The sequence below is a fragment of the Biomphalaria glabrata genome, chromosome 6 (assembly GCF_947242115.1).
Source record: "Biomphalaria glabrata chromosome 6, xgBioGlab47.1, whole genome shotgun sequence".
Lineage (NCBI taxonomy): Eukaryota > Metazoa > Mollusca > Gastropoda > Planorbidae > Biomphalaria > Biomphalaria glabrata.
The window spans coordinates 7,610,187-7,625,555 of record NC_074716.1 but is presented as its reverse complement, the minus strand read 5'-3'; the positions used below and the strand labels follow the sequence as shown (position 1 = coordinate 7,625,555).

At 30.5% G+C, this 15,369-nt stretch overlaps 1 protein-coding gene across 1 annotated transcript in view; it reads left to right on the top strand.

The window, feature by feature from the left end:
* The window catches only part of LOC106072245 (CNK3/IPCEF1 fusion protein-like), a 47,227-nt gene that overhangs the window by 22,525 nt on the left and 9,333 nt on the right, over nucleotides 1-15,369 (top strand). The window contains exons 10-17 of the mRNA XM_056032007.1: nucleotides 5-297; nucleotides 7,718-7,837; nucleotides 8,781-8,915; nucleotides 9,888-9,982; nucleotides 10,292-10,387; nucleotides 13,029-13,126; nucleotides 13,559-13,610; nucleotides 14,010-14,058. Coding sequence (XP_055887982.1) covers nucleotides 5-297; nucleotides 7,718-7,837; nucleotides 8,781-8,915; nucleotides 9,888-9,982; nucleotides 10,292-10,387; nucleotides 13,029-13,126; nucleotides 13,559-13,610; nucleotides 14,010-14,058 — 938 coding nt within the window. The remainder of the gene's footprint in view (nucleotides 1-4; nucleotides 298-7,717; nucleotides 7,838-8,780; nucleotides 8,916-9,887; nucleotides 9,983-10,291; nucleotides 10,388-13,028; nucleotides 13,127-13,558; nucleotides 13,611-14,009; nucleotides 14,059-15,369) is intronic.

Here is a 15,369-nt window from a genome sequence, read left to right as displayed (position 1 = left end):
ACAGAGAGTCCCCTGAAGATACCATTGATGGTAATGACACTGACAATGATGTCTTCCGGAGTGGCTCTGAGTCCCCTCAATCCACATTGCCTGTGATAGTTGATGCTAAACAGCGGCGGGCCACTGTAAGTGGTGGGTCACCCACATTTGAAAGACCGTCTCTCGTGGTCGAAGATCTTGATCCTGTTCCTCTTCGGCCTAAGTCACAGGCTGTCATTAGTGCTGAAAAAGACGCAGCTGTGGCAGCCATGTTGGCTGCAGAAAAATCTGGTCAGAAATTTCTAGTAAAGGAAAAAGGTAAGCTAAGTGTTCTTTAATTAGACTTTTATTATTGCAAGATTGTCACAATTTTTTATTCTTTTGAATGCATGGCATTTTTTTATTTGTTTAGCATGCTTTCTATTTATGTACTCTATTGCCTTATAAAATATTATTGTTTGCCTTCTTAAATTATACACAAGCATGCTATATTTATATTGCATTAAGTATGCTTTTCCTTTATATTTTGTAGAATTTATTAAGTTTGAAGTGGTATCTGTATTCTCTCTGAAGTAATATTGTATGCTCTTATAAAAATCATAACATATTATTTTTTTTACACTAGATTCTTTGTTTGGAAAAAAATAATATTTTGATTTTCCATTGAATGATTTATTGATTTAACATAGTGTTTATATTAAAATATTTGCTGTGAAAGGTTCTATGTATTTGAATTGCAAATGAGTCTAATATTTTTTGCTTCATTTCAAACTTTGTGGGATGGCCACAACTGGTCACTTTCACTAATCATCATCATCAATCTCCATGTGAGTTAGGGCTTGAGAGACTTAAATCCTTACTTCTAAAAGCCCTGGACAAAAACCCTGCTGTAATGCCCTATGTAAATGTCAAAGTATAAGAGTTGACTTGACATGGAATTCAGCAAGTGGATTTTCATTAATGCCATCTGTTTCAGACATCTATTTCTTTAAATAAATATGTGAATAAGCAAGTCAAATCTTTAACTAAGTCACTCTTAAAAAATTGACTTGCTCTGTGGGGATGCTTTAATGAAGCACACAACACATATTAGCCATTCTTTTCTCTTCCTTTGATAGGGGATTTCCTCTGTTCAAGAATTCTTACCATACCAGTTTTTGTTGTATTTAGTTTTTTCCAACTGCATGTAATATAACAAAAAACTTACTTTGTTTTGTTTCTTTTAGCATCTATACATATCAATTTTCTAGACAATTTAATCTTAAAGGTCTGAATTTGTTATCCAGCTTTCAACATCCAACTGTTGTCACCATACAAAAGTACTGAACTCTCCAGTAATGAGTAGACTTTTTATTTCACTGGAGTTTAATTTTCCTCTGTGACTATGTTGACAAGGTCTAGGCTAAGTCATTTTGTTTTTATTTAACAACCTTCCATCCCTTGCAATAACCATTTCAATGTGATCATTTTCTCTATTACTTGTTCATTCATACAGTATCTTGTCTTACCTGCCGCTTCCTGTGTTTAGTTAAGAACAGGGCTCATAACACTATATTTCTTAATCTGAACTGTTTAACCACTTCCCTCCCCTAGTGTGATCATTGTTTCCTTCCGTAATAAACACTTTGTTTTCAAAGTCTTAAATCAGACAGATTTTATAGCCCTATCATTTAAATTGGGTCAACATCTTTTATGATAGTGTGAAGCAAATGAGAACGTATTGCTATTTTTATGTGGTAAAAGAGGCAGCTATCAGACGCAGCTCTTGTCTTTGACCCTATTGTGCTGATTTCATCTCCACCTACAGAAGTTCTTTAGCTATTCCTTTAGCCATTTTTATATTATCCTTGGTATCATCCTGTTGGAAAGACATATCTTGTTTTTGGGCAGAAGCATGATAAAAGTCTTATATATAAGCATAGAACTTTGCTCTATTCATTTGTAACAAATATGTGACCAAAATTGAATTCCAAAAATATGGATGTGGAGGAAAATTGTGAATTTATTTTTTCCATTAAGTATGTTCCTTAGCTAAATGAATTATTACATAAAATTAACTCTTATGTTTAATCAGATTAAAAATGAAGTGTATTGCTTTATATTAATTTTTGTTGTTTTGTTTTCTCAAGATGACAAGATAATTGTTCATTCAAGAATAAAATATTCTCAAATTTATAAGATTAAGCTAAAAAAATAAATTTTTTTTTTTTAGATCTTGTTTAATAAGATGTTTTTAGTTATATTAATATTTTGTTGTTAGCTTTTCTGAAGATGACAAGATAATCATTGCTTTCATTCAAGAATAAAATATTTTTCAAATTTGTAAGATTAAGCTAAAAAGAAATAAAATTCTTTTTTTTTTTAAATCTAGTTAAATAAGATGTTAATAGTTAAAATTACTCATACACTTTCATTACCTTTGTTGATTTTTGACTCATATATGTATATGCTTTGACATAATCTTTGTAAAATGCACTTTTACTACCTAGATCCAATTGGAATTATTCTTATTCTAATAGCATTATTATTAAGATGTTTCTGTTTGAAAAGATATAGTCTTGCTTAGATTTAGTGTTTTTATATTGAATGTTTTCACAATACAGTAACTTTTACACTATCAAATGAAAGGCTGTATGTTTTTATATGTATTTATATGCTGCCAAATTAAATCTTGTTTTACATTAGCTTTAAATGAATCAACATTTCCGAATAAAATGTTATGTTGTTTTATTTCGGTGTGAACATAATTATTTAACCCTAAGTAATAATGTAGAAGCTCCTGCTCATCTTTCCAATATCACTAGTGTAGTTTTATAGCACATTTTTATGTATTACAGAAAGTTGAAAGTTGACCTGTTTCATCTTCATTCATTTAAATGATTCTACATAGTTCCATTGATCTTAGGTGTAAATAAATAGTAGCAACATAGAATGGTCTCTGCAAATACTCTAAATAACCAAATATCCCAATTAACAGAGTTCAAAATAACTGTGTGGAAAATTTATTCCTAATCAACTGTTATTTAAGATACTGAAATTAGGTTTGCTTGTCACATATGACAAATTAACTTTCAAATATGAGTAGACCACTTGTATTGAATACATTCAAAAAGATTTTTTTAATAGTGGCTTTTTTTTAATCTTTGAAACATTATAAACATATAGCTTTTATTGGTTTCTGAACTGCATTCACTATTAAATAAATGATAAAATTGAACATGATTGCCTTTTAAGTATGAAGAGTTTTTTAAAGGTTCAAGGAGTTTTTTAAAGGTTCAAATCAATATTTATCAAAAAGTGGTCTCCTCATTTTTATTCTAAATATTTTTTTTTTAGTGTTTATAAATGTTTTAAAAATCTAAAACTGTAACTCTTTCTGTAGTTCAAGCTTTTAACTATAAATAAAGCACTCTCAACAAGGTTTTTGTCTTTCCTAATTTCTATTGTATTTTAAAAAATTGTATTGAGAAGATTACATTTCCTCATAACATACCCCATTGATTTATTCTGATATAATGATATATTTAGAAGCATCACTGTGAATTAATCTTATATGTTCATTAAATATGAAGACCACTTAGGAGTATTTATAGCTGTCTTTTAAAAAAAAAAAAACTTCTATTAACTCACTCCGTTTGTCTGTCTGTCTGGGTAGCTTCTTGTACACTTTTTCCCCACATTCCATTCTTGGATCAAGTTGAAATTTTGCAGTTTTTCATTGTCGATAACAACACATGAATTAAGAAAAAAAAATGTACCAATTAGTTAATGAAGTAGTGGTAATTAATTTATTAATTTTTGTTTATATTGGAAAAGGGAGATAAAACTTGTAACATTGAGAGACGTGGCAGCAATGAAATTTTGGTCTCCCTTCACTCAATATAAGCTTTGTTTTCAAAAACATATCTATTTGCTTGTTGAAAAAGTCAATTCATGATTTGCTAGTGAAAAATAAACACCACTGTCTTCACATAATTTCATTTTTTAAATATTTTTTAAATATTTTTTTTATATTTTTTAAATATTTTTTTTATATTTTTTAAATATTTTTTTTTATATAAGAAAAAGGTCTATTGTATGATACATCAGCACTCTTTACTCTTTGTGGAATATAGGAAAAAGAATTATTGCCTAAGTAAAATTTAAGTTTATAAAGTAAATAGCCTTTTGTCTGGGTTCTGTACATATTGACGTAATAATAAAAAAGTAAAGTACCCCTTTCAGACTTTTTGATCTATAGTGCAGATGATTTAAAGGTCGTTCAATAATAAAGGAGCATTTACTTAAAGCATGTTAATGTTTCTGGCAGAAATTTTTTTCTATGAGTGAAATGGTGAAATACCTGACTCCTCCTCTAAGCTAGCTAAAATATATTCCCTTTGGTATACTGTCATCCCCATACTGTACAGGAGTCTCAATAAATAGTGCCTCTACATTGTTCACACCAGCGTTCAACAAAAATGTGTATGTCAAGTAACCTTGCCAGGATATCCTCCATTATGGGAAAGTATTTAAGAAGTCTCATAGCCAAACAGCTTTATAGATATTGATTTCTTCTTGTGGGCATTGGAACCTAGTAGGAAAAGTGTTATTTATTTAGAGTGATAGGTAATTGGATACGATATTATAAAGACCAACTCATGTATTAGTTTGCCCTCATTGATATAGAGGGAAAAAGCTTGCTGCAAATGGCTTTTCAAAGAAAAGATCAAGGAACACATATTTAACACTTTAAGAAAAGTCCTTGGGACTTTATGACATTGCTTTATATTGAATGTCTTAGCAATTATTAGGAAAAAGCAACAGCCACATTTAACATTTTTTTTAAGAAAAGGTAACAGACTAAATGTTTTTTATTATCAGATCAAAATTGAATTATTAGACAAAATTGGTGGTTTTTCATTGGAGTTAACTCTCATTGTTTATGATTTGTTCAACTGTGGTTACATTTTATATTAAAAGCACTTTTTTCAATGTCGCCTTTTTTGTTTGTATTAAAAGGATAAATAGTTTATATTAAGCTGAATAAATTTTTCTCTCCTATCTACTGCATTGAAAATACACATTATTCTAATGTAAATAGTCAAACCAGGTGATCCAAAGCTATAACAGTTTAATTATTTTGTTTATTCTTCTTAACTTTTGTTCTTGTGTATCTTTTCATAAAAGAAAGTTCACACTGGACACATCCATAAAATTACTTACTAATAAAAGTAACCTGACTCACTAGTCCATGTCATTTAGGGGCCTCAATGTTGGATATTTTAGAATATATCTATCACATTCTTCACTTTTCATGAAGTCACTGAAGTCTCACCACCTGTCTATACTGTCAAAAGTTTCTGCCTTGACAAAGTAGAACAAATTATATTTATGACTCCTTGATAGACTTCTTCATTCAGATCTGTCTCAATTGTTAAAATGTTACAAGATTTATGGCAGTATTTAATCTCTCCAGACCTTTGAGTCTCAACTTAAGGTCTATTGTATCCAAAGCAATTTTATTTAAAAATGATAAAAGCAAATCCTTTTTAATACTTGAGTAAAATACTGTGACAAAATCCTACATAATCTAGGTTTACATCACAGGAAACAAAACACACACACACACAAAACATGTTCATTTCAATCAATCTCAAAAAAAAGGATTCACAGCACAAGATATGTACAATGAGTTTAAAATATTTTCTTTTTTTTTTTTTATTTTTATTTGAAAGTTGGAATCTTTGTCTGTCTTTTGGGAGATAAATTTCATTTTTGATGCATATGTCAACACACTACCAAAAATGTATGCATCCAACTTTTGCATATTTTATCAATTTGATTTTTGTTTGTTTTGCTACTACCTGAGATGAGCTCCGGTGCCAAGGCAGGGAGGTCTAGGCTTCTAATAATGCCCTGGTTTGGCATAGTGCCCAAAGCTTCCATACAGCTCTAATGATCTTATAGATATGTTTCCCCACAGCTCTCGGAGCTGTGGACACTCTCACAAGACGTGCACCACCAGCTAATGTCATCACTTTATTTCCATGAAGAGTCTGTTAGAAGAACACACAATTTCATCACTTACAAATTAGAATATTACTGATGTGTTTGTAATTATTGAAAAGATAGAAGAAATCTCAGTGGGTTTCATTTCTCTTGTGTTGTTTTATTCTACAAAAAAAAATATTTTCTAAGCACAAGTGGTTTAGATGTTTACATTGAATTAGGATTGATAAAATATTTCCTCAGCACTTGATTCCATGTCATAGATAACAGTTACTGTCTGATAGAGAGGTGACCTACTTTAAATTATCAACAGTTTGTACAGGCTTAGTTCACTGATACATTTGTAAGAGACCTTCACATTGCGTAGAAGTAGTCCCCCATTTTCATTCCTCTTCATTTATACAAATATGAGTTATGACATTCATCTAAAACAGGGCTTCTAAGTTTTTCTGTGGAGACCAAGATGGGTAAATTTAATTGGATTTTTGCAGACATGAATGTCATGGGGCTCTTACAATAACCTTCTGGATTTATATATTAACTCATTGCTCAGTTAGAACATTCTTGAAAAGATTTTTTCAAGATACTTTTTTTTTTAAAGTGCTGCAAATAAATATGATAGCTATTGTTCATGAACTGAGTTTGTTTTTGTTGCTAATATAAAGGTCTGTCAAAGTAATTCTGCATCCTTTATTCATCAAAGAAAGTGAAACTACTCTTACAAAAACATTGTGAGTCATTTGACTTCCTTGAAGTCACCCAAGAATTGCTACTTTGTTATCAGTAGTCTGCAGTACTTATTACTAGTTAACTACTTTATCTTGTGACTTTCTTAAACAACAACCTGTCAATACTAATGTAGTTCACTATTTCTGTGGTGGGCAGATAAGGATTTGAGGTTATGATCTGAAGCAGGAGTAAGTCAAGAGGATGACTATTGTTTACAAGTAGTTTCTTCCATAGTTTCTCCTTGTTTTGTTTTTAATATCCTGTCTCCTTATTTGATCATGAAACACCTCTTGCTATTTTTATATGGACTGTTGGCAGAATGTTTATGTTAATAAATAGTATTTGTTTCACATGGTGAATGGGAAATTCTTCAGTTTAAATGATTTCATGAAAAACAACTAGCTTCTACTAATGAATCATCTTATTTATTAGTTAGGTATTTTTTTTGAAAATTAAATACAAATACTGGTATGGTAATTAAATTATATTTTGATTTTTTTTTATAAGTTAGTGAACTAGTTTCTACAGTATCTTGTACAAGTATAAATATGCATAATGACTTGAGTTTCAAATATTTTAGATAACCTTTACTCTAAGTTAAATGTCATAGGAATTAACTAAATCATATAGGTAGAGATTCCATTTTTTTTTTCTGTGTCTACAATCTTTAATAATTTATTTGACTGATTGAAGGGTTTAAATTATTGATGTTAACAAAAAGAGTAAATTGCAGAATATCAAAGATTATGACAGACAAAAAAAATACTTCTATTGGAGCCAAAGTTGACATTTTCGTTGATTTATTGTTTTATATAGTCAATCCATTGTAGCTTATTTCTTTGCTTGGGTGAGTTTTTCTCTCTAAATTTTCAATCTACCTCTCTAAAAGTCATTTTTGATGGAAGTAATTTTTAGTAAACTAACAAAATGAGGGTACTGTTTGTCATATTGTTTCCATTCCATTGACATTATTAGGAAAAAATATTTACTATAGCATTTTCATTTGCTATTTTACCAGATAAAAAGCTTGTTCAAAAAGTTCCTGAAACTTCTAATGCAGACAAGTTGGGTTCTATGCTACTGAATTTAGGAGATGTTTTAAATGCAGATTCAGAGTTCACACCCGAAGAGGTTATAGGTTAGTATAACCCTGAATGATTATTTGAAAACCTTGGCTTAGAGATGAAGCATATGTGAAATTTATATAAAATACGGATAATACCCTATTGTGATGAGAGATAAAATTAAATTAAAATAAATTATAGCTTTTATATAGCGCTACTTTAATGCTTATAACATGCTCCAATCTCATTTGTGGACCAGTGGGGGGAGGGGGGGTATCTAGGCGCTCAGTAAACACAACTTTGCTCGAGTCGGGTGTCGAACCTTGAACCCCCTTCATATGTAGCCAAGCCAAGCTTAATTAAAGCGCACTTAGCCTCTCGACCACGCTTCTCTTATAGATGACAGCCATCTTCAGAGCTCTGAATACCCCTCACAGTATTTTTGTTGTTAAGTTAAGAATGATACATTTGTGTCACTTGAACACACAACTTGCCTCATGATGTTTTGAAATTATAAGCTTAATTATCTTAATGAACATTTTGGTTTACAATATAGCATTTAACACTGCAATGCTTAATAAATAAACTGGTTAAATATAAAAACTATAAAATCACAATGAACAATCATTCACCAATCAGCGTGAAACATTTCAACATGAAAATGTTTGTTTCCTACATTTAGCATTCATAAATATTAATACATTATAGATTTAGTCATGTTCTTTTAATTAAGATATAAAGTTAAATTTATTCACATTTTGGAATTCATTAAAGCAGTATATGTTGCTTTTTATTTATTAATTAACCAGAAGCATTTTTTATTTCCAATTTTATCACTTCCAGTTTTTCTGAACTGTTTTTCAAAGTTTTAAGTTTATCTATATTAGAAGTTTATCTAATTAGAAGGCTTGCTTACCTTATAATCCATTTACAAGTTGTTTTTTTTTTTGTATGCTGAGTAATTTATCTTTTTAATGTTCTTTACTTCTGTCCAACTTTTGATTGGCTGACCACTAGTCAGCTTATCACAGCCGACAGAACAGACAACAGTGGTTACTGGGGTAGATAAGGTCAATGTCCAGGGGCAAACAGATTTAACTGAACCAGTTAAAGTCAATGATGACCACTCCAATGAGCAATGCAGTCTAGATGGTAGGATACAATTTTTTTTAAATTTCATATTTGCTTTTTACAAAGATTTTTATTAGCGTCTTAAAGTTTGTAAGTTGAGGGGATTTACCATTAAGATAAATAAGCTCATAATTTACCAGTTTCTTAGACTAGCAAGTTACATTAGTGTTGACATTTGGACTTGTTGGAATGCTCTTTTTGCACTAATTATTACCCTTATTCTGGTAAATTTTATATCTGCTTTAATTGGTTGGGGCCTGAAGAAACTATAAAAGTGATTTCTTTCCCTTGGGGTCTAGAAATAAAAGGGAGTGTAAAATTTACATTGTTTCAAAATTGTTGTGTTTTTTTTTGTCTCTATCAGGGTTCGGGTCCTAAGTTCAAACCTTTTTTTTTATAAAGATTTGAACAGAAGACTTCAGTATTTGTGGCTGTATTCACTTTGCTCTCTCTTTACCTGCCTTCTACTTTGAAGAACCTGTAGGAGTATTTTGACTGATCAATTTTTATATCTTAAGGAATAGATTTGATTTAAAAAAGGAAGTTATGTTTCCTTAATTAGAAAATTATCAAAATTCATAATGAAGATGTGAATACAAAAAACATTTTATTATAGGGACATTTATTAAAAAGTACATTTTGTAGAAAGTCTAATAATGTTGTAATTTTTTACATTTATCTTTATGATTTACATATAAAAAAAAGTTGTTTCCTTTGATGTTCAGTTATTTACTTTGACAATAAATTAGGGAAGTATAATTTTTTTTGTAGTTAATTAAAACATCAGATCTAAATGATTTTTTTTTTCCTTTCTACTTTTTATAAATAAAATGTGAGATTTTGTTAAAAATCTAGGTCATGGTCTTTGAAGTAAATTATAAATTAAGTATGAAAGTTTGAGATGACATCATTCCCACTCGCTCACTTTCCACTGGACTAGACTCTTCACCTACCTGCTCTAGACTTAGTGATTTTTTTCCCCATTATGTTTAGGTCATGAGGTTGTAGAGGTCAAATGTCAAGAGTTCACTGTCACTAAGCCAACACCATTGACAAAAGAAAGTGCTGCTAAGATACGCCAACAAAAGGTACTTCCCTATTGAGTATTATTCAGGAAGTTATTTGCATGATAATTAGAAAGATTACTAGAACAAGCATACAAAGGAAATATTAAACATGAAAAATACATAACTTGGTCATGCAACAATAATAATTAGAAAGATTACTAGTACAAGCATACAAAGGAAACACATTAAACATGATAAATGCGTAACTTGGTCATGCAACAGCCTCAGTTTGGAACATTTGAAAAACAAAAATGTAAATAGACTGTGTATGTTTGATTCATTCTTAGCTTGTGTTTACAGATTTGATTTCATTTTATGTTAATGAATTAGGTCATTAGCACAGAGGTAGCTGGCAATGAGGGTCGCTCTGACCTACCTCAGTTGGTGAGGATCAAACGTTTGGACTCGGAACAAATTCATCAGCTGGTGAGTTTCATTCAATGGTATTATATAATAGGATGTTGTTACTTTTTTTTTTGCTATCTCATTCCCTTACCCCCTTAGTAAAGTTGACGAAATGATTTTTGTCTCCTCTGTATCAATAAATGAATATCTCAAGAATTTTTTATCTTTAGACCTTTTTTAAAACAATTTTGAATTTCTTTTATATTGTTACCATATACTCAATGGAGGCGCGGTGGCTGAGCGGTAAAGTGCTTGGCTTCCAGACCGGGGTTCGAATCCTTGTGAAGACTGGGATTTTTAATTTCGGGACCTTCGGGCGCCTCTGAGTCCACCCAGCTCTAATGGGTACATTAGTAAGGGAAAAGTAAAGGCGGTTGGTCGTTGTGCTGGCCACATGACACCCTTGTTAACCATAGGCCACAGAAACAGATGACCTTTACATCATCTGCCCTATAGACCACAAGGTCTGAAAGGGGAACTTTACTTTTGATATACTCAATGCACCGTATTTCTGTATTACTATTAGTGTGAATGTGGGGAAGGGGGTATGTGAGAGATTTCCTCACTGCCTTGGGGCACTCAAGTCACTCAGGTTTTGAAATTGGGCACCCTGTTAGGTGTGGTTGCAAGGTTGATAGACTGCAGCCTCTGACAGCTAGTCCAACTAAACCATTGTAGGCTTTTTAGTTGCTTATTACAGATTTAATAAGCTTTAACTTTTATGAACAATTATATATCTATATATATCATTCAAGTTTAATTTAGAAACACAAGTGAAAGAATAACATCTTAAAGAATTCAAATAAAAACTCATCAAAACTACAAGAAACACACATCCTTCTGTCTCTTTTAGTCTTCAGTTTCTGCTGGCTTTCATCAGTCAATCATCTCTGTATATTACTTCTTGACTGCATTGGTCTTACCCATGATTACATCATAATCTATTCAGCCAATTAAGACATGCACACACACTCCATAACAATAGGTAGCCTAGCAGTTTATGCCTTATGGCCACACATTCCACCTTCATTCTGGTTAATTTTTTTTTAAATATTTTGTTTCCATTTTAACAAATTTATTCTGATAAATTGTGATAATCTTGGACTATAAATTTAAAATACATTTCTGTTATTAATTATATATAAATATTTTACTTTTTACCTTAAAAATGACCTTTTACCATTTTAACATGTTTACTTTTTGAAAATTAATTAGAACACTCTATCCATCACTCTCTGTCTAAAAAATGTTTCAAAAAAATTACTAACATACTATTTGACTATCAAAAATAAATTTAAAAAAAATTATATATGAAAAATGCCAACATTCTCACAATTTGTTTATACATTTTTTTTTTTTTTTTTTTTTAAACTAAAAGTATTAACAAATATCTAAAAAAGAATATTTTTTTTGTAAATTTATGATGAGGAAAGTTTTAAAAGAAAACTTAAATACATTGAAAAGAAAGCAACAGCTAAAAGATGTTTTTTTTAGCCTGAACTTGAACTAACCATGTTGAGGCTAGAATATTGGAAGTGAAATCAATCAGAAAATGTGGGTAAGGCTGACAGAAAGAGAGGGGATACAAAAAAATAAATAAAATGAAGCCCCTTTCCTTACTCTACCCCCCCCCCCCCCTCCCTCGAACCACTCACCAACCTTTTAATGACCCAACACTTTATATAGGTTCTGGTGAATGCTGCCACACGCAATCACTTCTCATTTGTTCTGTGTACATGTTTATTCATACACACACACACACAATGTACAGCAACATAAAAGATTATTTCCAACCAGGAAGTGAATAGCTATTGGCTTCCCCCTCTACACTCTCCACTCTCTGTTACGTGTAAGCCAGCCTATTAACACTTGGCCTTAATGAAACTGTGTGTGTCATGGTTGAAGAGGTGGAGGTCTAAGTGTATAAGCTTTCCTCACACTTCATCTTTGCACATCATGACACTGGAAGAGTCTATCATCTTGTGTATAGAGATACAAGATGAAGGAGCGAAGGACACACTTTGTCAAATAGAACAAGTCTTAGGTTAGTTATTATCCATGTGGGATCATTCTTAGATAAGCATCATCACAGATATTTCAAAAGTGCTAGGTTACTTCCTTCATCACCAACGTAGTATAAATAATAGGTTATTAGCATGACATGCGTTAATATGTCTCACTATTTGAATTTCATATATAAATGTCCAGTATCACAATGTCAGTGTCTAAACATCATCTTGATGATGTGCCGCTTCTCAGGATCTGGTCCTAGTGAAGACAATGGAATAACTCTTCAAGCGCAATAAGAAAAGTTACTTTTCTAGGTTAACACTTTGATCCTGATCATGTTTGCAGTAAATAAAGAATTTCAGCAGATGTCACTTTCATTTCATTGATGTTTTACTAAGAGCATGAATCCTTTGGTTTTTACCTTTTTTTCCCCATCAAACTTTATCTTCAACTTTGTGCTGGTTTCTGCTGTTACATTTTGGATGTCAGGTGAATCTGCTTCCCAAAACCGTTTGGCTGGAAAAATTATGGCACTTCTTTAGAAGAACTCTTAGAGTATTTACAACTAGCAATATAATGTGCGCATGCTACAATTTATGGGTTTATTCGTATTTTTTCTTTCTTTTTTTGTGCATTTTATTTATTCATTCAGGAATCCAAAATGGGAGATGATGATGTGTTTGATAAACAACACAAGTCTGAAAAACATGTTCTTTTTAAAGATCTTATTGAACCTGATAAACCAAAAATGTAAGTTTTTATTATTTTAATTTTATATAAAAATGAATTTATTTTTTTTTGGTAAAGTCCTGTTAAATATTCAAGTTAGTCTCTCTCTTAACTTGTACAAAATATAACAATGAAGCATTGTTTTCTTTTGTAGTATTACAATAGAGGTAATAATTTAACAAAATTGAATGTTGTTTTTAATATCAACAAAAAGTGATTATGGTCTTGAATTGTAATTTGTAATGCATAACTTTAAAACGAATTTCCTCACAGATAATGAAGATTATTATTATTACTATTGTTATAAATGTTGAGTCGTACTTATTGAAACTATTTAGTTTTAAAATAAAACGTTATAAAAGAAAACAAAGTTTGAAAGAAAAACTAAACATTTTTATTGTACGTTTGAATGTGTATATCTGGTAATTTGGTGTCCATTTTGCTCCTGTGTAGATTTCATCATGTTGTAGTAGGCGGAGTCCTGCAGACGATACCTGCTGAAAGTGTAAGTGGTTATGACACACTCTCTTTCCTGCTGCTAACTCTCAAGTTAAGTCTTAAGTACAGAACAGACAATTTTCTATTAAAAATCCTGTCCTGAGGGATAGGTGCAAAAATGTTATTGCTCATAGTGGTGGATAAATACTTCATGCCAATAGGATTTTATGTCCTAGTTAATTTTTACACTTACTTTAAGGATGTTCATCTCTAGAGCATTCTTGAGTCAATTAGGGGGAGTATGAGTGGTTGGTCCTTATGCCCCTCAACTTTTACCATGATAAATCGTTGTTCATTTCAAACGTCCTTATAGAATCTAAAGTCACACAGAGATGAACTCATTAAAATGAATGTTTGTTTTTTTTAAAAGGAACATCAGTAAGTTTTAAAATGTTTCTCTATTTAGTCACAGAGTGTTAAGATGAGGCCCAAGACGTCTACGAAAACCAAACTAAGTAAGTATGTTTGCATCCATTCATACAGACATTTGTGACCGGTCTAAAAAGTTTTGTAATTTACTTGAAATAGTTTTTTTTTTCAAATTTTCATTAATAAGAGTAAGAGAAATGCTGCATTTTGAAAGGAATTCTCTACGCTCTTGGTTGTGTTAAGCAGACAAACAATAATTAATTATTAAAGGTTGCTTTAACATCTTAAGTTTAATTATGCTAATTAATAGTATAGGCATTTCAAATAAGAGATTGGTATAATTTCTGTATAATAAGAGATTGGTATAGTTTCTGTATATAAGAGATTGGTATAATTTCTGTATTATAAGAGATTGGTATAGTTTCTGTATAATAAGAGATTGGTATAGTTTCTGTATAATAAGAGATTGGTATAATTTCTGTATAATAAGAAAATGGTATAGTTTCGTATAATAAGAGATTGGTATAGTTTCTGTATAATAAGAGATTGGTATAGTTTCTGTATAATAAGAGATTGGTATAATTTCTGTATAATAAGAGATTGGTATAATTTCTGTATAATAAGAGATTGGTATAATTTCTGTATAATAAGAGATTGGTATAGTTTCTGTATAATAAGAGATTGGTATAATTTCTGTATATTCAGAGATTGGTATAATTTCTGTATAATAAGAAAATGGTATAGTTTCTGTATAATAAGAGATTGGTATAGTTTCTGTATAATAAGAGATTGGTATAGTTTCTGTATAATAAGAGATTGGTATAGTTTCTGTATAATAAGAGATTGGTATAATTTCTGTATAATAAGAGATTGGTATAGTTTCTGTATAATAAGAGACTGGTATAATTTCTGTATATTCAGAGATTGGTATAATTTCTGTATAATAAGAAAATGGTATAGTTTCTGTATAATAAGAGATTGGTATAGTTTCTGTATAATAAGAGATTGGTATAGTTTCTGTATAATAAGAGATTGGTATAGTTTCTGTATAATAAGAGATTGGTATAATTTCTGTATAATAAGAGATTGGTATAATTTCTGTATAATAAGAGATTGGTATAATTTCTGTATAATAAGAAAATGGTATCATTTCTGTATAATAAGAGATTGGTATAGTTTCCGTATAATAAGAGATTGGTATAGTTTCTGTATAATAAGAGATTGGTATAGTTTCTGTATAATAAGAGATTGGTATAATTTCTGTATAATAAGAGATTGGTATAGTTTCTGTCTTGTGCATTTAAGGGGTATGTAAGTATTTTTTTTTATTGCCACTCTTATACTTAGAATGCATAATATTTCATTATTAAAGGTGTGTCAATGTTGTGTATTTTGCA